Source organism: Alosa alosa, chromosome 9 (assembly GCF_017589495.1).
Source record: "Alosa alosa isolate M-15738 ecotype Scorff River chromosome 9, AALO_Geno_1.1, whole genome shotgun sequence".
In the NCBI taxonomy this organism is placed as follows: Eukaryota; Metazoa; Chordata; class Actinopteri; order Clupeiformes; family Clupeidae; genus Alosa; species Alosa alosa.
In genome coordinates this window covers 16,855,286-16,882,065 of record NC_063197.1, presented here as the reverse complement: position 1 = coordinate 16,882,065, position 26,780 = coordinate 16,855,286, and the positions used below count along the sequence as shown (strand labels likewise).

Here is a 26,780-nt window from a genome sequence, read left to right as displayed (position 1 = left end):
GGGATAAATGCAGAGACCAAATTTCCCTCACGGGATCAAAAGAGTATTTATACTTATCTTGTGGGAAGATAGTTCTATGTAGTCAAGGCAAGTCAAGTTTATATTGAATTATTATAGGTAATTCAATGTGCTTTACATAAACAAAAGCAAACAGTAATAGCTAACAAAAGCAAAAAAAGGGCAATAGTCAAAGAATAGTTTACAAAAAAAAACACACAAGGTAATAGTACCTCAATTAAGGGCAATAGTTTAAAAAGTAATCATTAAAAGATATAAAAAACAACATAGAAGAATGATTACACAGTGATACTAGTGAAACAGGTAGGCCTAATAGTCAATAAGGACTAGTAGACTCTATCCTCTTCGCCAGACTGACCTGCAGAGCAAATCTCAATTTGCCAAATTTTCATATGGGTATTCCCAGGCTAAGTGACCTGCGTTCCTACAGGGAAATTTCGGTAGCGTGGAGCTGTGCCGCTACGATCCACTGGGAGACAACACTGGAGAGCTCATCGCGATCAAGAGGCTGCAGCCCAACAAGCAGGGCAACCTGGCAGACTTCCGCAGAGAGATCGAGACCATCAGTTCCCTGCACTGCGACTTCATCGTCAAGTACCGGGGAGTCTGCTACAGCATGGGTAAGGAGACACCTCCCCATTCACTTACTTCAGCACTGCTGGTGATCGGTTAATAGTTTTTTGAAACCTGTACACTTAAAGAACGTTCACTTGAAACCTGAAATTAAAGACGTGGTCGCTATTGGATTTGTTATTCATAATGTGGCAGAAGCTGAGGTAAGCCTCAAACACAGAGCAAGGTCCGGGGGTTTCACAGAACACAGATGCTCCAGAGGCTGGGTGTGGAGTTGACTGGAGTTACAGCTTCCCCTCTCAAAGATATGATAGGGCAGTTCCAGCGTTATTCATTCATTCAACCTTTATTTATTCTTGGAGGGTCATTGAGGGAAGCCCTCATTTTCAATGAAGCCGAGATTACAGAAACAATGAAGTAATAGTAAGTTATAGATGTGACAGTTGGACTCATATTGGTAAACAAAATGCATGGACAAAATTAGTATCAGTAAATTCATTTGCATAACTTTTAATATAAACTCTGTCCTCTAAATACTGACAAATCCTCAAATTTCATATAACCATTTACATCCTAACAGGCATTTTGTAAGTGTTATGGATGTGACATGAAATAGACACACTTTTATGAGCGATTACGGGTTTTCTACAAACTCTGTGACTTTTAAAGGAAACTGACGAAACCATGATATAGGCAGCATGAAGGAGACTTGAATGAACACAAAAAGCGTGTTTTTGAAACTATACCTCATTTTTGTAATGCATTATATAGGAAAAAATTGCCTGGGCATTATGAATGTGACGTGTCTGAACCAGTCCTCCACAAACTACATAAAACATATACTTAAATAGTACATTTTGATACAAAATGATTGCATCCTCAGTGCCCACTAAGATGCACAGGAAGAATCAGGACAACAAGTAATTTAAAATGTAAAAAATCTTTTTTTATTTCTTTTTTCTTTTACCGTCATCAATTTTGGTCAATGATTTCCAGGTTACTGAAACACTAGGGGACATGAAACTTGGTGGTGGTGGCCACTCCCCCCTCGCTATAGGCTAAATAACTGGATACGCAACTGCTTTCAGTTCCCAGAGCATAGGCTTTCTCTGTCTATCATCTGCACCGTTTCTCAAACTATGATCCTCCTCCACTAATAGATTGCTGGTCCATGGAGTCTGTTAATTTGCGGCACAATCTCATGATAGCCTATTATGGAACCGCGGAACGAAAAAGTTTCCGCGATCAAGATATACTTAATTTGGTGTCATTAAATATAGAGGCATATTTAAGCGGTGGCCTAGTGGTATGAGTGCCCATTCAATGTGCGCGTCTGTGAAAGTGAAACTGAACCACTTGTGGGTAGGCTAGAAGCGACCTATTTACGACCTTAACAACGAATGATGTGGATTCCTGTAACTATCCATGAAAACAGCATAGCGATTTACGACGGAGTATTAGGGCCACACATGAAGAAAAAAAAATATTTTTCCCATGAACTCGCCATGTCGACATTACACTCGAAATTTGGAGAATAGTTGACATATCTACTTTGGAGCGGCCGCCCTTTCTCCAAACTAGTTTTGATGGCTATGTCAAGATGATATGTCGAGATTAAAGTCGACATGATATGTCAACTTTATTCATGGCATTTCGTGTTTTATCAAAATTCACACACAATTCACAAAGCCACACACCCAAACTGTAAAATACTAGCCTGGCGGGCCATCCTATATCATTGAAATGTATAGTCTGGAATCGAACCATTCACCTCGCTTAATCCAAGGGGCGGGCAGAGAATTGTCTTTCAAACTGCCTAGGCATGTAATAGGCCAGTGCTACGACCATATCCGTATCTGGTCGGCAAAACGGCAAATACATCCTTCTTCGAAAGGAATGACTTAAGTGCATTGTGTCCAACTCCTCCAAAGTTGACGCCAACGCCGATTCAAACAACCGCTCTTCGTTCGCTATAGCCATCTTCCTTGTTGTTCACCGTCGCAGGACTGTCGTTATCCTGTTAAGCCCGTCTTAAGACTCTCTAACAAAATAGAGCGCTGTGATTGGATGACGTCCACGGCGTCAGCCAATAGAAATCCCTATGGTTTGATACTAGACGTACAGGCTGAGCAAATTAATTTGCCGCCGCTAGGGTGCGTCTAGATTTCTAGGCTAGTAAAATACCTCATATGTCCTGCAAAATGAACCACTGCAACCAAAACTACATATAGCATGGTCAGAATCAAACTTTTGCACCACATGGCACACACTTCATTTATATTTCCAGATTTTTGTCAACTACACACTGCTGAGCATAATAGAAAGCACTCTCATCTTTAGTATGTTTTGCCATAATACTAAAATAGTTAAAATTGTAGAAAATGATTCAGATTGTTCACATGCACAGAAATATTTGCATATACACACACACATGCTGTTGAAACATTTCTTTTTTTTATTTTTCACCAAACAAGTCAGTGCAACATATGCACAGCAGATATATTTACATTGGAGTGAACAAAAATATGCTCACAAAAAACAGTAAACTGAAAAAGAAAATTGCAGAAAAATGTTGTTGTCTTCTTTGGCCATGAACACCTCTACCAGCTCTCACTTTCTCCCCCTCTCGTTCTCACCCTCCCTCTTCCTCTCTCTGTAACGTCTTCCATTGTTGTTGCTAAAGGTGCTAACCTGTGGTCTTTTCATAGTGACTGACGTGGTAACAATTAATCATTGAGGTGTTTGGCCTGGTGGCACACATATAGGCCAATTAGCTCATGTAGTGTCATTTTGAATGGCAGTGTTTTGAAATGGCAAACATGTGACTTTATGTCAGATTGTTGTGTCATATGCAGAGAACCCTTTTCAGGGCATTTTGTGCAATAAAAGTGCTATTTTGAATTGCAAAATGTGTGTAGACTAAAGCAGAAATTGTGTTTAGACTTTTGGAGACTTGAGATGAGGTTTTGCTCTCTGTGTGTCAGTTTAAATAATTGTGCTATGCGTGTCATTTTAGTGTGTTAGCAATTGGAAAAAACTGTAACAGCCAGAATTTCAAAAAATTTCAGGGGGAGAACCCTGGACCCACACTGATCCGCACCCCGTCTTAAAAAATACTTCCAACGTCCCTGATAGGCTATCATAGTTTAATTTTAAAAGTCATCAGTTAGGCCTATTTAGTCAGGTACATGGACTACATACTATATCCCTTGTGGAAAGAAATGTGCTACATTAAAAAGTGTACTATTAATATATTTTAATATAATATAATATAATATTTTAATTGTATGTCATGCTAAATACCGTATTTTGGGACAACTTAATTGAACCTTTCAGTCGCTTTTAAATCAAATGAATTAACAGATTAATGGAAAGTAAATATCCTAAATGTTCTTTAATAGGTTATTTTGGGACACTCTAGACTACTTCAGAAATGTAAAACAAATGAATGTTTTACATCAATGTTGAGTACCAAAAAAACCCCCAACTGAATACACAATCAAGCTTCATAGGAATGTTAACTAGCATAGTGAAATTAGGTACACCGAAAAAAAAATAAATATATAATTTAAATAATTTTCAATGCATTCAAAATTATATTAAATAATGCACTAACAAAACATTTTTGTTTTGGAGATACTATACTTATCAATTGTTGAAGTATTAGGCCTATTAATTAGAGCTACATATATTATGTAGCCTACACTAAAGCACTACTATTTTTTGGCACTTATGCTTTGGTACATAAAACATTAATGTCCTAGAAATTCACTTGTTAATAATAAAATACACTTTTATTTTCACTTGGGATCGTGTACAATGTATCTAAATGGCCTGCCATGGATTTCTACACATCTTAGCCAAATCTAGAAAACACTTCTACACAGCTTAGCCAAATCTAGAAAACACTTCACATTCCTGCCTGCCAGTAATAGCCAGTCTGCTGTCACCCATGCACATATCAAATATCAATTTCTTGGTTTGCTTCTAGGCATTTGATTAGGTCATGTAGACCAAACATTGTTTAGCGTTAGATGTCATATCAGTTCAGATAACCTGAAATATACTTGTAATGGATAATCATATTTCCACCCAGGGGCGATTCTAGATCTAGAGCTTTGCTGGGGCACAGGCCCCCAACTCCCAATACATAAAAAAAAAAAATGTGCCCGCAATATGAAATAAATGGCTAGCCTAGGGGTAGGCTAAAAGTTTCAAAATCATTATTGTCACTGTCATCTTGTAGGACCAGCACTCTCTCCCTCAATTGTAGCAGCCACTATCCAGCAACATTCAAACACATGGGCATAAGTAGGCCTATACTCACTGCATGAATTTAATAGGCTTTCCTACTAATACAAGGGAAGCTTATTTTTAGTCAAAATTGAGATATACTTCCCTCCCAGGCAAGGGTCCTATAGCCATTCTGGCAATACTGCAGTTCTTTGTAGCTTAAATAGCCTACTAAAGCCTTCATACTGACTTTTGGGGATAATTTCCAAATGTAGCCTATAGGCTACTCTGATTCTGTATAGATTATTATAGGCTACATTTGCAAATGCAGCAAACTTACTTAAGTTTGCCATTAAAGCATAGATCAAATCATAGCACTGGCTACCAACATAATGTTACCGTTAATGTGGGCAATTATCATACCTCCCTCGTCCTCCTCATCTCTCCTCACTGTTCCTCTCCCTCTGTTCAGGAAGAATTTTCTGATGTCCATCTCTGAATAGTTTAGATAGATAGATAGATAGATAAAAACTTTATTGTCCACTGAATGTACATACACTGGAAATTTATCTTTGGCACTCTGGCGACATAAAAACACACAGCAACAGACAATGTAAGTTAAATTGTAGTTACATAAATGGTTAAAAACAAAAAAACATAAATGAATAAATACTAGTGCAGTTCTCGTTACTGATCCTTCTCATCATCACCCTGACTGGGTGGTGCATGAGTAAGTGGAGGGGGGAGTTATTTTAGTATGCCTTGGTTCAGGATAGACACAGCAGAGGGAACAAATTACTTTTTGTACCCATTTTTCCTGGCCATTGGAACCATCAGTCTTCTGCCAGATGGCAGTAGCTGAAAGGATGGATGAAGGGGGTGGGTGGGGTCATTGAAGACCTGGATGGCCTTTTGTGTTATGGAACGGCTGTATAGAGTGTGGAGTTGTAACTGCTTTTCTCCTGTAATTTTGCTGGCTTGGTTTACCACCTGAGCCAGCTTGTTCCTATGTTTCACTGAGAAGTTCCCATACCAGGAGGTGATGTTGAACGTGAGAACACTCTCAGTGAGTGACCTGTACACCATGGTCAGGGTGTGCTTGCTGGTGTTAAAGCTTTGCAGTTTCCTGAGGAGGGAGAGACGAGGCTATGTTTACAGAAGGCTATGTTTAGTTTTACAGTAGGACAGCTTCACAAACAGTATAGGCTACTTTTACAGGACTCTCTACAGTATACGTAAATCATTATTAATTCTCCGCATGTGTGCATGCAGCCTACGCATGGTGTGAGTGTGTGTGTGCGAGAGAGAAAGCACAAGCTGGTAAATGGTTGCTAAATTTAGGCTACAATGACGCTAAGCATTGAAAAACAGATGCTAATGTGGGCAACATTCTCTAACAGCGATCAACTTGTCATTTTTTCTGTCAAACAAGTTGTAAATTTGTTATAACATTAAAACAGGGGACGACTTACTCTGCGATCAAAGTGATGTGATGAGCTCCAGCGGTTTCCACTGTACAACGAAACACTCGGAAGAATCATGTGAACGATTTTCATTGGTTGTTGCGTTCAATCTTACCCAGCTACAGAGGTGCTATTTCCTGATTGGCTATTATGCCCAATTTCTTTTTTTCCTTGTTTATTTTTATTGGCTGGTAAGTGACAGGCTCAAGTCATGACTAAAGCAGGCACGGAGATGCGCTCATGAATGCCGTTTCCAGCGAGAGCAGCGCTAGAATTGTACTGGGGCACTGGAGACTTTTACTAAGGCACGTGCCCTAGTGAATAAGGTCTAGTGATGCCCCTGTTTCCACCGTTCTACATTGCAGCCAAGTACTGTATGTACTATTAGAAGAACACCAGTGTAACGATCCTGTGTTCGCTGTCCCTCCTTTGTTTACCTCCTGTGCCATATGCTCCTGTGTTTACTTCCTGTCCCTGTGTTTTAGTTCCTGTCAGCCATGTGCTCCTTTGTTTGTCTTGCCATGTCTTAGTTCCCTGTGTCTCCGCCCCTCACCTGTTCCTCATTATTAGTCTGCTAGTTTAATTATGATGTCCAGCCCTGTGTTCACCTGTCTCTTGTTTCTTGTCCACTTGTGGCTTGTTAGCCTTGTTTAACCCCTGTGTATTTAAACCCTCTGTCTCCCTCAGTCCCCTGTTGGTCATTGATGTTGTTTTGTGGTTGTAGTGTGCATTTGCATTAAAGATTCCTGGTTTCGAGTTTAAGTGTGCCTCGTTCTCGACTTGCCCTGCGCCTCAGTCCGGCTCTCCATACTGCATCCCTGACAACCAGACAGAAGAGGAGATTAAACTACACACTATGTTCCATAAACTGACCCTCAACCACAATAATGAAATGCAACAAAGACACAGAATAATAGCCTATATAAATATATCAGAGCAGTCAGTAAGAACTGGATCATTTTATAATGAAAATATATCGCTTTCCTCCCCTCCCTGCTCCCTGTTATTTTAATTCAATAATCAAGATATATACAGTATCCCCAACAGCCTAACATTTAATTCACAATTCTGCAACTTCTTTCCGCAACGGTTTCATCTCGAATCTTTAGTGTGAATTGGGCTTAAAGGCATATCTGTTCAACATGCACTTATTTTATTAAGCGTTTCTTATGTGTTATGGTTTGTATATTATAGTATTTATTTATTTTCATTAGACTTTTTATTTAATTTACATTGTTGTTTATTATTGCTATTCTCCATAATGTAGTCTTACCAACTTTTTAAATAGTTTACTGTTAAATTTAACTTTGTATTATTGTTATTTGTATGTCGCTTTAGGACACATGTCAAATTTTGTGAAAATCCAGTGTCGGTGCAACGGGGAAAAATTACTCACCGTTGAACAACATATTGAGTATCGTGGTGTAGCAATACTTTTTGGACAATAATTGCTAGCTTCTTGGTCACCTCTGTACACACCAAAAATTAACTTAAACTTTTTTGAACAATTTCGTGCTATATTGTTGGTATGAAAGAATATATTTACGGAGTGTCTATTCGTCGTGCTATATTGTTGGTATGAAAGAATATATTTACGGAGTGTCTACTCCGTAAATATATTCTTTCATACCAACAATATAGCACGAAATTGTTCCAGTGGATTTCTTTATCACTGTGGTGGTCCGGACGGTACAACTGTGCCTTTGTATGGCATCATGATAGCACTCCCTGTTTTGTTATAACTTACAGCAGGTCGTTTGGTATCGTACATTGAGTGTTATGGGAAGTCACCCACCTGTAGAACAAAGAATTTACCATTGGATAAAAATCTCATTATTATACTTGTTTTTTATTCAGTCTCGCACTTTATGTGGTGGTCATATTACTCACCACCATGCAGTACATGTAGTACATTCTGCTTTGACCAAAAAAAATCATTGTCAGTGTGTGAAAGGCAAGGACACAGCTTCTCTGTGCACCAGAGCTATAATTAATAATATTTCACGTCAGTGAACAGTACAAGGGTCTCAGCCTCCCTTTCAGTTGTTCACACCCATGTATTGAAGAAACGAAACTTGATTCTCTAAAGACTTGTTAGGAACTGGTGGGACGTTTCTCAGTAACTTATACTCAACTTCTCACGCACACACATATTTTATTAGGATAGACTTTGATGTGGTAGCCTAAATAGCACCAGACTTTATCTTATCCCTATCTAAATTGAGATTAGGTCTGGACAAGGTTCATTTATCTCCAACTTCCGAGGGCCGTCACCAACGGATGGCAATCAAAATGTCTCTGGATGCAATTGGATAGACCTAAAACCAATCAGAGTAATGAAGGCGATGACATGCAGAGCAATGGAAAAAATATCTCAACAAACAAGCTTTTTTCAAAAACTGGCCTCAACGGTTGTGATTGGTGCCCGGGTTTTAGGAACATCGGAAATGGGAGAATGGCCTCTGCTAGACGGACCTAGCAAATTAAAATTGGCTAAAAGTCTGTATGGGTTCTCCCAGGCTACAGATGCACACAAACAACAGAAAAAGTTTGTGTGCCTAAACCCAGACTAGCATTCAGTCACTCTCACACTCTCAATGGATAACGTGTGCCTCGTTTTCTCTGCACTTTATGTGGTGGTCATATTACTCACCACCATGCAGTACATGTAGTACATTCTGCTTTGACCAAAAAAAATCATTGTCAGTGTGTGAAAGGCAAGGACACAGCTTCTCTGTGCACCAGAGCTATAATTAATAATATTTCACGTCAGTGAACAGTACAAGGGTCTCAGCCTCCCTTTCAGTTGTTCACACCCATGTATTGAAGAAACGAACGGGGGATCAGATAAATTAATAATAAATATATGGGTAAGGCTATTTGCACCCCTGGTACAATTAGCAGTGTATGCTATTCGTACCCTGGTGCAATAAGAAGTGAATTCTATTAAATACCCGGTGCACACAGCAATGTGTCCTATTAGTACCCCGTCTGGTACAAATATCAATGTATGCTATTCATACCCCGGTGCACACAGCAATGTGTCCTATATTAGTACCCCGTCTGGAACAAATATCAGTGTATGCTATTTGCACCCCTGTGCATTTAATCTGGCATATTAATCACACAATGTAATAATATATATATATAATATATAATATATATATATTATTATATAATAATATATATATAAGCAACATGCTTTTTTGTTGTTGTTACATAACAGAGTGTGAATAGCTCAGCTGTGTAATAGACACTCTGAATAAGGTATGCTGTTTGCATCAATGTACAGTACTGCATGCTATTTACACCCTGGTGCAAGAACTAGCTAATTGTTGCAATCAAAACTTCCGTTTGAGAACCGATTTCTTGTTCAAATTGCGTGCCTTTTCTCTAGAGACGTTGGTACACATGCACACTCACTCTGCCAAAACACATCACATGGGATTTGAACCCAGGTCTCCCGCATGCCAGCCCTAACCTATGACCTCTGCACCATCTGCTTCCACAAAGAGGTGTGGATTGCAGGTAAACTTATAGTTTATAGGCCTGAACGTCATATTCACGAAATTTCTGTTAGCTAACAAACTGACAGTTGTATGTGTTCACTGAACAAAGATTATGAAAATAAAACACAACTTTTCCATCTCATATTTAATTTGAACAGATATTAGTGCTGAAACCATTCAGAATTCTTCACTTTCTAATGACGAAAAAACGAATGTCGGCCATGTTTTTTGGGCGCGCGAGCAACATGTTTTTGTTGTTATGTAACAGGGTGTGAATAGCCCAGTTGTGTGGCCAAGGCTATTCGTACCCCTGATACGAATAGACACTCCGTAAATATATTCTTTCATACCAACAATATAGCACGAAATTGTTCAAAAAAGTTTAAGTTAATTTTTGGTGTGTACAGAGGTGACCAAGAAGCTAGCAATTATTGTCCAAAAAGTATTGCTACACCACGATACTCAATATGTTGTTCAACGGTGAGTCATTTTTCCCCGTTGCACCGACACTGGATTTTAAAGTTCTCCCACCTGCCAAATCCCACTTTAACCACTGGCTAGGTCCTTGAACTTATTTGGCGTATGATATTCTATTTGAATATAATATTTTAGGCATCAGCCTTTGTGGAGCACCCTTTCATTACATCTATTCTATTTTGAATTTTACACACCATGTGAAACATTTATCAATAGCTACCCTCAATCTAACTCTACTTCACTCTTTACCCCACTACACAACTGCTGCCAGGGGTGTTAACTCAGGTCAAGGTTTTTCATTGTACATTTTACTAAATATATGGGGCTATGGAGTAGTAAAAAAAGTGGTAAAAGTTGCTTGAAAAGAAAGTACCTAATGAAATGTTTATCTGTCAACCATTAACTACTCTGTTGGGTGTCGCTGTGAGTTTCCCTGTTGACTGCATCCTGGGTTTTTTCCATGATTTGGAAACAGGCGTCAATGGGCTACTTGCACGGAAGGCTCTCGGTGAGCTTGTTTCTTTCCTGTGGAGCCAGGTGTGTTTGAACCTGCCGCTATTCTGAATGTAATTAGCGTCCTTCTTTATCGTAACGTGCTGATTCACTAGGTGCAACACCCTACCTGGTCCATGTAGACACTAACAAGCCCACCGAGAGCTTTTCGTGCAACTAGTCAATTGGATCCTTTCCAGGCGAACCTTCAGAGCTCATTCAGATTTACTAACAGGATCATCTGGGTTCACTGAAGCTCATCATTTTTATTTGTTAATTTTTGCAGACTGTTATATCCTTATTCTTGCGGTTCTTAAAGGAGAATTCCGGTGTGATATTGACCTAAAGTGTGTTGAAACATGATACCGAGTGTAAACGTATGTCTCATAGCCCATCTCGTCTTGTCCCCTGCACTCCAAAATCTGGCGCTAGTTAGCCGATGCTACCAACAGCTTTTTCAATGGTGGTTCTTCGGCATCGGGCTAGCCATGCAAATAAATCACTGTTTTACACCAATTACGAGGCTCAATGTATCTCCACACTTCATTGGTAGACTTCCGAGGGCCCTGACATTTAAAACGAGACATTGAGAACTTTGAAAAAGCACTGGTAGTTTACTTACAAGACGATTTATACAGACAGTATCTTCACGAAGTTTAGCGTTTGCAGCCATCTTGAATTTAGTCACGATAAGTCGAGCGACGAGTAAGAACTAGAGAATGTAATTCCAGGGAATTACGAGTGCATGAAAATGCAAAAATGGCTTCTGAATGAAATATTGTTGAATATTGTTTAAATATAATCTAAGTAAAATAATGGAGGTCAGATAGAGAAAAAAGCTGGCGGGGAGTCATAGTTGAAGACAACTGACAGTTGGAATGACCGAACAGTTAAATAGTTGGATAGTGAAAATGGTTAGGTTATTTAATAGGGAATTATTGTAGTGAGTACTTTTATTTTGAAACAGTTGTGGGCAGAGGTAACAGTTGGCGGGAGTCATAGTTGATGACAACTGACAGTTTGAAAGGCTGAACAGTTAAATAGTTTGATAGTTAAAATGGTTACATTTTTTAATATAGAATTATTGTAGTGATGACTTTTATTTTGAAACAGTAGTGGGCAGAGGAAACAGTTGGCAGGATATGTTACATCCGGGAACTCCGAACTTGACTTCGACAAACGTTCCCGCTTCGGGGAAAACAAACAACCCTCTCATTAACTCCAACGCAAATTAGGGTCAATAAACGTGAATTGCATACAGAAATCGCAGGAGTAAATAATAACAAAAAAATACCACAAATCAATATGACCACTCAATACATAACCACTTTGCGATTCGTTGACCGTGAAAGATACCTACAAAAGCTTAATTCAATTAATATAAAAACATGTCCCTTCAGTCTCCCCGAAAGTACGAAGTGGTGCAACAACCCCACTCAGTGACCAGAAGTGTCATACGGTCTTCTCTTCTTATGGCTTGTAGCCATAATTTTCTTCTGTCAGGATTTTTTTGAGGACATGGTAGGCAAAAGAAACTCAGGGAGGGGTTCTAGCTGTGTGGTTGGTACATGTCTACCGGTTCACTCTGGCTTGTTCTGAGGGAATGTTTTCCCCTCAAAAGGGGCATGGCGCAAACAACCTGCTCTGTGTGACGCGGGTCCGGTTGTAAGTATAGTTTTATTTTAAAACAGTTATGGGCAGAGGAAACAGTTGACGGGAGTCAAAGTTGATGACAACTGACTGTTGTTGGTGGTTGCTATGCTGGTTGCTAGATTTTAACTGTGAATGTGGTTGCTAGGCTGTTGCTAGGGTACTTGAAGTCATTGCTAGGTTGTTGCTAGGGTGTCCATGGTGGCTACTATCAGAAATAAAGGAGTTACTACAGTGGTTTGCTAGTATAATCATCTTGGTTGCTATGGAAACTGACATAGATGCTTAATTTCAATGGTTGCTAGGTAGGTGGCGGTTTAATATAGTAGGCTAGAGGCATAGTTGATGATAACTGACAGTTAGAATAGTTACAAAGTTAAATAGTTGGATAATAGTTGGACTTTTATTTTGAAACAGTTGTGGGCAGAGGAAACAGTTGAACAGGATCTGTAGTCTTAAAAGAGCCAGATTGTATGCTTAAAGGTCCAGTATGTAGGAAATAATGGAAAATAAACTGTAACCATTCCAAAAATGATCACCATATGTTGTCAGAGAGTGAGGAAACATGATGAATTGAAGTAATGGCTTATTTGACAACATTACTCTAACCCGTGAAACCCCGTAAAACCCATGAAATAAAATCAGTTACGGAATCTCAGGGCGGAATCTCTTGGAATTTTCGTTTATGTTTTGAACGATTAATTCTAGAATAGCGTATTAATAATGGGCTAGCGCGTCCTCCTATTTGGGTTGCCAAATTAGCAAAGGCCAACTGTCAACAGCTGTCAGTTGTAGTCATGAACGCCTACAAGAGGCAGGCACATTTCCAAAATGAAAACAAGAAACAAATTAAGTGGACATCGGAGGAGCTTCCTGAGATGGTGACGTCTTCGTCAAACGAAGAATATCAAGTCTGACGCAGAGCTGGCCATATTTCTCCACAACAGGTAGCCTATGCTAAACTTAATCTGCATCGCTAACTTCAGCTACATATGTTACGTTGGTTAGAGAGGTATTTTTTGTTTTCACTGTTTCCGTAATGTGTAGCTGGGTCATGGTTGGAGAAACGTTAAAGCAGCTGCAGGTCAACTAACGTTAGCTAAGTCTTCATTACATCTGGCAACCCAGAAGAGGCTCGCGTCTGGTAGTCTTGAGAACGTTCACCAGTGTTTTGATTTTGGCCAACAGAACGTTAGGTAACAATCCTACAAATCGCACCTTTAAAGCCTGAGACAGACAGTTGCTGGAGGTGCCCGGAACACTTTGCATAGGATTCTAAGTGCCCTACTGTGATGTCATAATCGCCAATGTTAAGTCTATGGGGAAATTTTAGTAGTTTTGAATTAATAGTTTAAAAAGTATAAAAGTTACAAAGTTGAAAAATACATAGCTGAAGTCACCTAAGTAAGACCTACGCAACGCAGTTTGAATGAAGTTTGAAATTCAAACTGAAGATGTTAAACAGTGGAAGCCGCATTAAACGCACAAAAAGCGTCAGCAGAATAATAATAACATATAATAAGAATAAATCGGATAACAGTAGAGTGCATTTTCATGCCCTCTGATGAACAGGTATGATAAGGGATCAGATTCCAAAAATAATTCAGTGGAAATGCATGGATTCCAGTTTCTTCCAGTAGCAGCAACTGGAATCCATGCATTTCCACGGAATTATTTCTGGAATAAAAATATGTCTCCAGTTGGTTTAAGTGACACTGGTCAATTACAATACATACAGCTCTGGAAAAAAATAAAAGACAACTGCACATTTTTCTGATGTCATCCTATGGTTGCTGAGTGACATTCGAATGAGTTGACAGTCATATTCAAATTTGCAGCGGTCTCTTAATTTTTTTGAATATGACCGTCGACTCATTTGAATGTCACTATATAAAAATATATGGTATATTTATTGAATTGAATAATTTCATATCATGCCACAATACTATTCATACTATTACTGTTTGAAAAAATAATGTGAGTGGAGTGTGGGCACAAAAAATAGTAGATACTACACACAAGTGATGAATAATTGGTAATTAGGCAACAATGGTTTAAGCTAATCGCAATCAACTAAGGGCCCGTCTACACAACGCTGTTTTTTTTTTTAAACTGGTGAATTTATTCTACAACACGACCCCGGCATTTTAGGAGGCTGTAACCGATAGTTTTTGTAACCGTGTTCCAAAGTGAGATTTTTTGAAACCGCCGGTTAACTTTTGTGTAGACAGCAAAGCCGGCAATTTTATGACGACATAGCCCCACCCCTTAATTCAGCCACCGCACTCGACCTGACATGCTGCTTGTCAGAACAAACCAAACCATTTGTTTATTATATTGAAATGTTTTTTCTTTCCCCTGTCATGATTTATGTGCACAATGTATTAGCCTTTTGTGGCTAAGTTAGAGTAGGAGAAGGAATTCCCTTTCTTGTTGAATCCATTCCACAGTAGGGAGAAGTTGACCTCATCTAAATAACAATTCTATAATATAACAATAACACTTCACTGGCTTCTGGTACATTTCCAACTGCTTTCAAGCTAACTTAGAGCTGCTTAAAAAGCCTTCTGTTGCTCCCACCCAGGTGGAGAACTATCGCCGGTCTCACTCCCACCTTTTCTCTCTAAGGTTATAGAAAGGGCAGCTTCCAAACAAATCACAGAATTTCTCTCACAAAATCACTTCCTTGATCCTAACCAGTCTGGGTTCAAAAGTGGCCACTCCACTGAAACATCTCTGTTGTCTGTGACTGAAGTCTTAAAATCTGCCAGAGCAGCAACTCAGTCCTCAATTCTTATCAGCTGCTTCTGACACAGTCAACCACCAGATATCCATACTTTCAAACATGGACATTTCAGACAACGCTCTCTCCTGGTTTAAATCCTACCTCACCGGGCGTTTGTTCAATGTGTCATGGCTAGGACACAAGTTTGCATATCAATGCCTTGCCACAGGGTACCTTTTCCAAGAATAAACAACTCTTTCAAGAATACCTCCTCTCTAGCGCTTATGACAACCTCACACACTTAATATGCACTTAACACACATAATATTTAGGCACTCCTATCCTCTAGAACAGGCCTGTTCAATTAGCGGGCCGCATGCAGCCCAGACGCAGCCTCCGAGTGGCCCGGCTGATGGTCCAGACAGTAAGGAAAACACCGTTCATGATCAGATATAGGCTTCGCTACGCACTGTACGGACAGGCGAGGGCCCTTTCCGAAGCTAGTTACTTCGATCTAGCCCTACTCACTTCCACTGGATTCATGCAGTCTGGCTATGGGCAAAGCGAGGGGAAATGAATAAGGGCCAAGTAGCTAGTTTGGGAAAGCCCCAAGACTCTGCGCGTCGCCTGGCAAAGGTAATTTGAATAATTACCTCCTGCTTTCTAGTCGCTGAAAATGTGTGGCCCGGCTCAAGTCTGTGGTTTTAAAATGTGGCCCAAATGAATTTGTAATTGAATAGCCCTGCTCTAGAATCTAGTATTGACAGATGCAGTGGTAACTCCTAACTATAGTCTCCTCTGTACTGTTGTTTAAACATTATTCCAATGCTGTATAGCTATAACTCTATCTATCTATAAATTACAGGAACATCTGTCTGTCTGTGTGTGTATCAATGTTTGTGTGTTAACCGCATATCTGTTGAACCATTTTTCCATTCTATTTCAAACTTGGTAGGTGTCTTGCTACGGGAACAAGTAAGTGCAGTGCCAAGTTTGACGTTGTTTGGATAAGAATACAAAGGATATCGTTAAATATATCGGTAAAAGAAGCACACATTGGCTTTCTCCGCTCTACTGTACTCCCCCTCGCACACAGCACTGTAGGCTTGCATATCTGTCGAAGCGTTAGTCCGATTGATTTCAAACTTGATAGGTGTCTTGCTACAGGTACGAATAAGTGCAGTGCCAAGTTTGACGTTGTTTGGATAAGTAATGCAAAAGATATCGTTAAATATATTGGTAAAAGAAGCACACGTTGGCTTTCTCCATTCTACTGTAGCCACTCCCCTTCTCATACAAGGCCAGAGACAGAGAGGGTGAGTGGAGTTTTGGCAGCACTGAATCAGGGCACAGGACGGGTCAAGATGCAAGATGTTTGAATGATTATCATGTCTGACATCAACAATAAAGATTACCTGTATGCAGTTTGCTTGCATAAAATGATTCCGCAGATTTTGCACAACACACCAACAAACACGGTAGGCTATGCAGTGGCTATTCAAAATGACGTAAAAATGATGTGCAATAAACTGACACTTCAAATAGCCCAGGCTACTTTGGACTTGAGACAAATGACAATTCCGACTGCAAGGTCCCAAATTGAAAGAAGCGATGGATTATATTTTATTTTTAATTGTTTAAAGGTGCCATGTGTAACGTCCACCAAAAATCAATTCATACTCCACATTCCATAAAAGATGGGGGCAGTATACCTCCAGAAAGTGAGTTGGTCTACCCTAGAGTAACAACCGAAACACGTGTATTGCAGTTTGGCTGGCAGTTATGTTGCCTGCATACCGCCTCCCATGGCCGAAACTGGTATTATGACACCTGTCGGGCTGTGGCTAGTAATTTAGCATGCTAATTCAGGTTGATGTCTATGCAGCACTATACCTTGTCATTTTTTAATGACGTCATCACCCTTATTTCTTCTCATTCTTTTGATGCGTGTAACTCATTTTTGGGATATTTTTACCTGAATTCTTACACATGGCACCTTTAAATATTTAAGGGACTTGTTTATGTGTATGTGTGAAGAATTACATTTATGGTAAAATATGTATTAGTTGTTAGTTGATTTCAATATCTTTTCACCTAACAAAACCCATATTTGTCGGCCATTTTTTAAAATGGCCGCCATGGCCTCCAGGGGCCAAATCCGAGGCGCCTATGATTCTAAATCTGATCAGACTCCTTTAGTGAGTTTCACCCACATTTGATGCTTTTCTCACAAAGTGATCCATTTTTGTGCTTAACTGCCTTTCAGGAGCACTTTCAAACACCAAAACTCCCAATTTCATTAGTTATATTTTGAAGGTTTAACAGCCATTTATATTACATTTTATCCCTAACAACATGGGAAAAAACCTGTATACTTACAGTAGTTTCAGATTTTTTTAAATGATACAAACATATGCAAAAATCCTTCCTTAAAATTGTATTGTATTGTATTTATAATATGTCAACAAATGCAACAATATTTTTTAACCTGACTTTATGTAGTGTTTAGATTTCTAATTTAGAAAATACATGCACATTTGTGTATTTGAGTAGAAAAATAAGCTTTATCTTTATCTTTATGTGATTAAACAACAGGACAACTCTATTTTTCCTTTTTTGTCTATTTTTGGATGATAACAAGTGTAAACTTTTATTGGGGACTAAAACAACGTTAATCAGTGCAGTGGAAGAGTAAGACCAAAATATGCATTTTCAGATAAATAGCATATAGCATAGCCTTTGTGGGCAGCTTCACTATGTCAAAGTAAATCACTCTTTTAAGCCATTAATTAAGCTCAAAAATGCTTATGCATCTATGCTATAATGGAGGGGGTATCTGCCAACTGAACAATATTTACCCTTTTTAAGTGTAAAGAAAGGGTATAAAAAAGGACAGCGATTTACTTTGACAAAGCGACAAACTGGAACCACGTGGTCATCAAATAGGCTATGTTTATTTACTCACATGTTGGGCTACTTGTATCGACTAAAGTTTAACAACATGACAGAAAAACAAACTTTTGATTAAAGAACACAGTGTCATCCATTATCACTTATCATGAACACATCAAAAGCGGTCATGGTAGAACTGTTAATAAATACTTCATGGTTGAGCTGTAAAAGATCCATAAGTTGACAGTGTTACAATGAACTATCATAGTCAACTTAGCCTACCACAAATAAATTAATGAGAATAGCAGCACTCTTTTTATGGAAGCCTTAGCTATGTAGCTATGACACCATGTGTGCAGGAAGACCATCTTACTCAATTTAGCTCTAATATTCTCAGGGTCCTTGACTCTATATAGTATAATAGCACCTGCCAAGGTTACAAAGACTTCAGTAAACCTAAAACACCATGGAGGAATATCACAACAGTAGCAAATCAGAAGAGAGAATGTAGGAAAGCTGAACGTAAATGGAGAAACACTAAGCTTCAGATTAACTATATGACATCTTCAAAAAGAGACTCCACATTTATAACTCTGAGGCCTCTCTGAGGTATAGGGCCAGGCATTCTTCATTAATTGTAACATTATTAACACATTAATAACTCCCATGCTCTTTTTGCCATTGTTGATACGTTAACAAATTCCCCAACAGAGCTACCTCAAGATTTCAAGTCAACAAAAATGTTTAATGACTTTGGTTCTTTTTTTCATCACAAAATTGATGAAAAATATTAGAGTTCACCACAGGCCTAGACAAAATGTAGCCTCCTTATCTGAATTTACTGCTATGATGGCCAAACCCTTAAAAAAAACTGTGCTGCAACTTAGTTAATCTACAGTACCTGCTGTCTTGACGCTCTGTCTACAAACTTCTTAAAAAAGTGTTTTCAGCTGTTTGGCATTTGAGCTTATGCAAATTGTGATCCATTTTCAGCTCAGGCATTTTCACAGCAGCACTTAAGACTGCAGTTATAAAACCTCTCCTGTTGTGTTTGCAGTCAAATGTGACCGATTGACAATTATTTTATCTCAAAAATATTATTACCTTATTCTGACTACCATGAGGCGCCATGACTTAATACAGGGCACCTGAACACACAAAAGAATTTTTGATAATTTTCATGACAATTTGAGTGTTTAATTTAACACACCGGCCATTAGAAATTAATGGGTGAGAAAATGGTCAGTGTATAAAATTGAATCCAGACACATACTTATTGATTAGATGGACTGTATGTGTGCTTCTGTACATTAAAACACCCTCACTCCCCCTCTTTGCTTCTATGCCAGCCCCCACTGGAACCTTTCCCCAATAGAATCTTCCCCTTTCTGACTTGCATGAGCTCAGGTCAATGAGGCCTACAGGCCATAAATAGCAAATGGAAGTTCAATAGGTTATATCTATAGAACACACGTTCATCATAACATTAGATGATAATATATGTGCTACTATGGATTTATAACAACTTTGGGTGCTGAGATATCATGCAAAACATGAGTACCTTGTCTCACCCCCCACAACACAGACAATCTCTACTCTTTAAAAACAGCCCCTACAAGATTCTTAGCAATTCTGACCTTTTGACGATCGAAACTATCTCAGCAACAGAGATATGAAACTGCCCAAAACAGCCCCTACAAGATTATTGGCAATGCTGACCTTTTGACGATCGAAACTATCTGAGCAACAGAGACATGAAACTGCCCCAACAGGTCCTTGACAATTCAAGAATTCATTGCATTCTCCTCCAAGCAATTTGGAATACCTGGAGCCATAGTGCTCAATGTCCCCAAATATGTTGATGGCTACACTGCATTGTAAGCCATTCTAAGCTGTTACACACCCCAAAGCTGTTTTGTCATTCAAAATAGGGTATTGGTCTTCACAACTGAACGTAAATGCCCCCCTTTTACAATATATAAAAATGTCCAGTCATATGTTATACCAATATAATAACTGTAATTAAACAAAATCGGTTAGTGTTCTTTCATCATGGTCATGTGATCATTGAGGGCAAACTTTTTTACCATTATGAGTGCACCATCCGTGTACTTGCAGCGCACTTTGTTGTCATAATTATCAGTGTGAATGCACGCATGTGAATAAATACACAGTGCTAGTGACTAACCAAAGGATTTACATATTATTATTGTGTATGAAAAATATTACATTAAAAAGGAAAAATGGTTGTACTTTTGATTTTTGAATACTTATGTTTAAAAAGCAAATAGTTCTCTACTTCAACTCAATTAACATTTTGTTTCTGTAAGGGTCCTGTCGTGTTTTGTTTTCCCTGTTTAGTGTTTTCCTTCATGTCTGCTCCTCTTGTTTACTTCCTGTGTCCTGTTCCATGTGTTTCTTTATTTGTTTTGCCATGTGTTTCTGTTCCCTGTGCCCGTGTCTCCGCCCCTCACCTGATCCGCGTTAGTCTGTTAATTATGGTTTCCACCCGTCTTGTTTTACCTTGTTCATTGTCCACCTGTGCCCTGTTACCCCTGTGTATTTAAACCCTCTGTCTCCCCTCAGTCTTTGTCGGTTATTAGTCAATGTGTGTTGTGTTACACAAGGTTTGTTTAGTTGGGAATAAAGATTCTTGTAACTCTTAAGATTGCCTTGCCGTACTTTGCCCTGCGTTTGGGTCAAGCCCTTGCAACCGTGACAGTTTCACCTTCATTTTTCACTTGTTTTGGAGTAATATTTGACAGGGTGTATCTGTTGCGGGCTACTTCGTTCACCTCTGCTATTGGTTTTGCCAAAAATATTTGGCAGTATTTTTAAACTACAAAAATATACAGCTTTAAAGTATTTTGAGACAAAATACAAAACCATTTTCTTCAACAAAAATAAAATACAAATGACAAAATACTATTTTTGTATTTGAAATAATTATTTGATCCAATTTGATCCATAAATTGTTATGTCAATTTTTGATCCAATTTGACCGCTTTTCTATGTTGCCCAGAATGCCCACCCAAAACTACCAGCCCACCCAAATGTAGCCTAGGCTAAAACCAGCCCTGGGCCCAGTTTCCCGATAACGACAGAGACACGCTCTTACGAGGGTTTTCTACGATTCATCTTACGATCGGTCATTTGGTTTTTTCGACTGTTTCCCCGAACATTCTAGTAGCGTGAACGCGCGTGCACTGCTCTTAAGATGCTCTGAAGGGGAGCTGTCCACGTTAATAGTTCTGAAATATCCTCTGATTTGACGGTGATGTCAGGTGACTGCACGTTACAGCTATAGGCCTACCATTTAAACTTCGGATCTACACATTAATTCACATCAATACGAAAATAGAAATACTTTGACATCTGCATGTAAGCATCCCAAGTAGGTTATGTACCACACCAGAGACATAAATAATTGTAATTATTTTAAGATTAGATTGTTGCACCATGCAATAATTTTTCGCGGTGTCACTTAAGAACACGTTTGAAGATAAAGAAGTCGAGTAAGAAAGAGAGGAAATGTGTAGGCTTAGATTTTGATGCAGTAGGCTACAGACTAAACCACATGTTGCTTTCTCTGCTTTTTACCTCATAGGCCTAATAAAATATAGCCTTCACTTAGCAAAGATAATGTCAAACTATGCTGGCAACGTCTCGTTTCATAACTTGATTGCATTTTTGTCCGCTTTTCATCACATGATTATGACCATTAAATGTAGGCTATTTTGCACGCTAAAATCTGATTCATCACAGGTAAACACAATAAAGAATGGGAACGTAAGTTGGATTATGTATTCTAAGTTGTAATTCCTCTGTATGTCCTGTTGGTGACCTCAGTGAGAAGTACTGTTAAGATGCTCTTAGCCGGTAACGAGTACTCTGGAGCACTCGTAGATCTACAAGTGTTTTCACGACGCTCTTAAGCTACGATGGTTTCAGGAAACAGTCGGCAAATCTTAAGACGTTCGTAAGAGGGACTTTACGACGCTCTTAGGCTTAAGATGCTTTCGGGGAACTGGGCCCTGGGCCCCGTTTCCCGATAACGATGGAGACACGAGGGTTTTCTACGATTCATCTTACAATCGTTCGTTTGGTTATTCCAACCGTTTCTCGAACATGCTGGACATCGTGAACGTGCGTGCACTGCTCTTAAGACATTCTTAAGGGGAGCTGTCCACGTCAATAGTTCTGAAATATCCTCTATCCTCATTTGATGGTGATGTCAGGTGACTGCACGTCACAGCTAGGCCTACCGTTTCAACTTTGGATCTACACATTAATTCATAATTTTTCACCTAAGAAGACAATACAACCATTCTTCGAAAATTAACATTTGCAAATAATGGAAATGCATGCACTAACATATATCCCTACATCTGCTTGATCCTCTCAGGGCGTTGCAGCGTGAGTCTGGTGATGGAGTATCTGCCCCATGGAAGTCTGATAGGTTATCTTGAGAAGAGACCCTCGCATGTCAACCACAGGAGACTCCTACTATTTGCATCACAGATCTGCAAAGTACCTCATACATCCATACACATCCTCACAATCTTGTAAGCTTTAGTTGTTTAAAAACTGATGCCTTTGAAAACAATTAGAATTACACTATCTCTGGTTTCACAGGGAATGGAGTACCTTCAGAGTATGCGTCTGATACACCGGGATTTGGCTGCTAGGAATGTCCTGGTGGCCAGCGACATGCTTGTAAAAATCGCTGATTTTGGCCTGACCAAGATCATACCTTATGACAAGGAGTACTACAAAGTGTCCCAACCTGGCGAGAGTCCTATTTTCTGGTAAATATCTTTCAATAATTAAATGCCATACCATTAAATGCCATATCATGTATCTGTTTCACTAGTTCTAGCTGGTAGACTATAGTTTCAAATACAGTGCTTCCAGTGAAATATTTTAAAAACTTCATTATCATGAAAAACTAAAGGGTAGCAAAATGTCAGTGAAAGAGCTGACTAAGACCTGAGGGTTTGAAGTACAGTACTTTGCAGGTAATAGATAGTAGTACTGAAATGACATGACACTGGAGATAGTTTCATGGGGCATGTCACCTATCCTCTGCAAAAATGCAGGTATGCACCTGAATCCATTAGCGAGTCCAAGTTTTCACACAAATCAGACGTGTGGAGCTTTGGGATCGTTCTACATGAGCTGTTCTCCTACTGCGAGCTCAGTTTGAATCCCAAAAAGGTACTGCAAGGTCTCCAAACTCATTTTTATCTTTAATACAATTGTTTCCTCAATGGCCAAGTCCACAAAGAATGATGCGGCATAGATTGGCGCAGAGACTTACTAGTAATTTCTCATGTGTTGTAAAGCTTTGTATGCAGGGAATTGGCAGTGACATACAAGGGCATTGCACCTCGATGCATCTTTTCAACATACTCAAAGACAGCTGGAGGCTGCCAGCTCCACCATTTTGCCCACCAAAAGTGAGTAAATACTCTCACACACATGTGTGTCTGCATGACACAACCAACTACATGACATCTGTATCATAGTTTAGAGTAAATGTATTGCACCAGTTGAATGTGTTCTTGAATGGTATTCATGTCTGCCAAATGTAGGAAGGTGATACTAGAAGATTGAAGGGGACACTCACTTTTCATCTAGGTTAATTATTATCAGTAATCCATCATTTTATCACAGGAACACTGCATGTAATCCACTTTCCAAATTCGGTCAATTATTAACAACAAGATTTAGTGCTCTAATGTTTAACCATCGGCCAAAGTTTCCCATTTTAGTTTAATGAGTTTCTATTGCATTGGGAAAGTAAGAATATTGGATGGTTTAATGGCTGAAGTCAAGCCATGCTGAATCCATTGCATTTTAATAAGCTGTTCCCCCAGGTTTACAGCATAATGATGAAATGCTGGGCTTGGGAGTCAGAGGAGAGGCCAGCATTCTCCAGCCTAGCGGAGCTGGTCGAGGTCACCCTGCAGGAGGACAGAGAAGGCCTCAAAGGTTAATAGTCCTTTGGAGTGCCATTGCTTTTAGTGTTGGTGGTAAATTCCATCACCTGTACATTCATGCTAATGCAGTCAAATGGATGTCGTTTTCAAGTTTAAAATTCTGTGACAGAAAAAAATCTTTACGCACAAGAATCACATAGAATATACATTTTTGTATTATTCTGTCCAACTGACTGACTTTTAACAAATCTTTTAATACCTGCCTTCCAAATGCAGAGATTTGACATGAAAAAGTGTTCAGACCTTTACAGAACTTGCCTCTGTATCTGCATTGTCCGAAACTGACTGAACAGTGCTAGTGCATTTACACATGGCGGACTGCCACGTCATGCATACACATCAGCTGGTCTTCTGAATATATCACTGATTTTTACATGGGTGGAATTGTAAAAGAGAAAAGCATTTGCAATAAAGTGTGGAATGTGAACTGTGTTGTGTGTGTGTGTGTGTGTGTGTGTGTGTGTGTGTGTGTGTGTGTGTGTGTGTTACTCCTAAATGATTTATTATCAGAAAACCTCAGTGAATTAATTCTGAAGTTACTCCCAATGCTTCTCAGTATCTTCAGCAACACTAGATGTTACTTAGGACACAGACACATTTATGTAGTATACATAAATCCATAAGGACGAAGACAAAAACAGAGACATACAAACCCACGATAGTCCTAATTTTATTGATGATGACACTGTGTCCACATTATGTGTGTGTGTGTGTGTGTGTGTGTGTTACTCCTACATGATTTATTAGCAGAAAACCTCAGTGAATTAATTCTGAAGTTACTCCCAATGCTTCTCAGTATCTTCAGCAACACTAGATGTTACTTAGGACACAGACACATTTATGTAGTATACATAAATCCATAAGGACGAAGACAAAAACAGAGACATACAAACCCACGATAGTCCTAATTTTATTGATGATGACACTGTGTCCACATTATGTGTTAAGATTTCCACAGCAACCTTGGAACGCACACTCACATTGGTATACATTATGTATATGGGGAGATAAGAATGCTTTATTTGTACTGGGCAAACACATAATAGACTGGAAGGACAAATCCAGCCTTAGAACATACAAGCTAAAAAGCATAGCCTAATCCACAAACAAAGGAAGACAAATCCTCAGGCTTTGTGGGTGCTATGATTTAATGTATGTACTCTCCTCCCACACGTATATATGTTCAGCAACCTTGAATGAATCACTATTGTTGATTAGAATAAGTAATTCTAGATGGTCAACCTCATCTGACTGCAGTTGACAAAAAGCTTTTATTAGTCACAGCAAACATTTTCCACATTGATTGTGTGGCCAGTGGCCCTACCAAAAAACACTGTTCTTGATCAACCAGTGAAAGAATGAACAGACATAAAAACATAAAACAAACACATAAAACAGACATAAAAACATACACATTAGAAAACAATATAATTAATAGCAATCTCTGCCACTCATAGTAACTAAAAAATCAATTCCTGTGTAAAATGCCTGTAGTCATCCATCAGTCTTGATAGACTATGAAGTTGCACTCTGGATGGGGATTGTGCTGCAGCGTGGAGTGTGGCTTGACAGGCCAGTGCGGAAGTGACTATCCCTCTGACACTGCACAGACGTGGTTGGATGCTAGTCTATCTGTCTGGCTTTGGGGCTTCCTCCCATGTCTTCTACTCATTAAAAATATATAATTTCTATCCAAGATTTGCTGAGAATTATAGTTAGCCTGAATGAGAAGTAGTATCATATCTCAGTTCTTCACATACGGTGATATTTTATATTAAAACCTGAAAATGAATGGGAATAATAAACAGTGGCCAACTACACATACAAAGAACCAGTAAGGAGGACACTGTGAGATCTGTGAGGTTTCCTATGTGAAATTGTGAAAAGCAGAAACACATTGCATGTGTTACACTCAAGTGTGCACATCTTTAGGCCTAAAATGGAGCAACAGCAAACATGTGACCTAACCTCTTCAAAACTAGCAAAAACAGCTTTTGCTGCCATAAAATGCAATACAATGGAGTTGGTTTAAAGCAGGGGCCTCAAATTCAAATGAGCTGGGGGCCACTTCTGCCAACGTCATCTGATTGGAGGGCCGGCTATTTCTGAAAATGCAATGTTCTTTTTTTCAAATACCACACAAAACAGAAAGTGCAAGTGTTTTTATCTAGTTTTAGACACCTGTGCTAGCAACCTTAGCTTATAATATAAATAAAATAATGATAAAATAAATATTAATACAAATTATAAAACAAAATAAAAAGCATAAAAACGGGTATGTGTGTGTTTCACACCAAATAAAAATATTTTCCTCTCATAACTTTTCTAAACTTGGCAAACTAGGCGTCAGGGTGAAGAAAGCAACACCACTGGATTTTTATATCAAAATTTCAAAAGGCCATGGCTTGAAAGTGGTCAGAGATAAAGTCCTACTGTAAATGTAAAAATCTTTGAGTATAAACAAAAGTTTATGAAGGGGCTAAATGTATCCATCACTGGATGGCAAGCACCTCAAATTATGCACCTTTCAGTAAATACTGGATGAAGATGTTTGAGCAGGTTTACTTTCCTTTTTTTCATATTACCCACATAACAAATTAACAGGGAAACACCTAATACCAACACCTAAGATGTATATGGTTTAGTGATGTATTACTAAACCACAAGGCCTACAATAAAGTATTCTGGTCAAATCAGTTCCTATCGCGGGTAATCCGAGTACCCAGAAGTTCGCATAGTTCGTTTA

The 26,780-nt window shown here is 39.0% G+C and overlaps 1 protein-coding gene across 2 annotated transcripts in view; it reads left to right on the top strand.

The window, feature by feature from the left end:
• Positions 1-24,461, top strand: part of jak3 (Janus kinase 3 (a protein tyrosine kinase, leukocyte)) — a 37,526-nt gene extending 13,065 nt beyond the window's left edge. For both annotated transcript variants that reach the window (XM_048253226.1, XM_048253225.1), the window contains exons 19-24: positions 449-638; positions 22,438-22,562; positions 22,668-22,840; positions 23,132-23,249; positions 23,378-23,491; positions 23,912-24,461. In XM_048253226.1, the coding sequence (XP_048109183.1) occupies positions 449-638; positions 22,438-22,562; positions 22,668-22,840; positions 23,132-23,249; positions 23,378-23,491; positions 23,912-24,031 (840 nt within the window). In that variant the 3' untranslated portion in view covers positions 24,032-24,461. The remainder of the gene's footprint in view (positions 1-448; positions 639-22,437; positions 22,563-22,667; positions 22,841-23,131; positions 23,250-23,377; positions 23,492-23,911) is intronic.
• Positions 24,462-26,780: the final 2,319 nt, after the last annotated feature.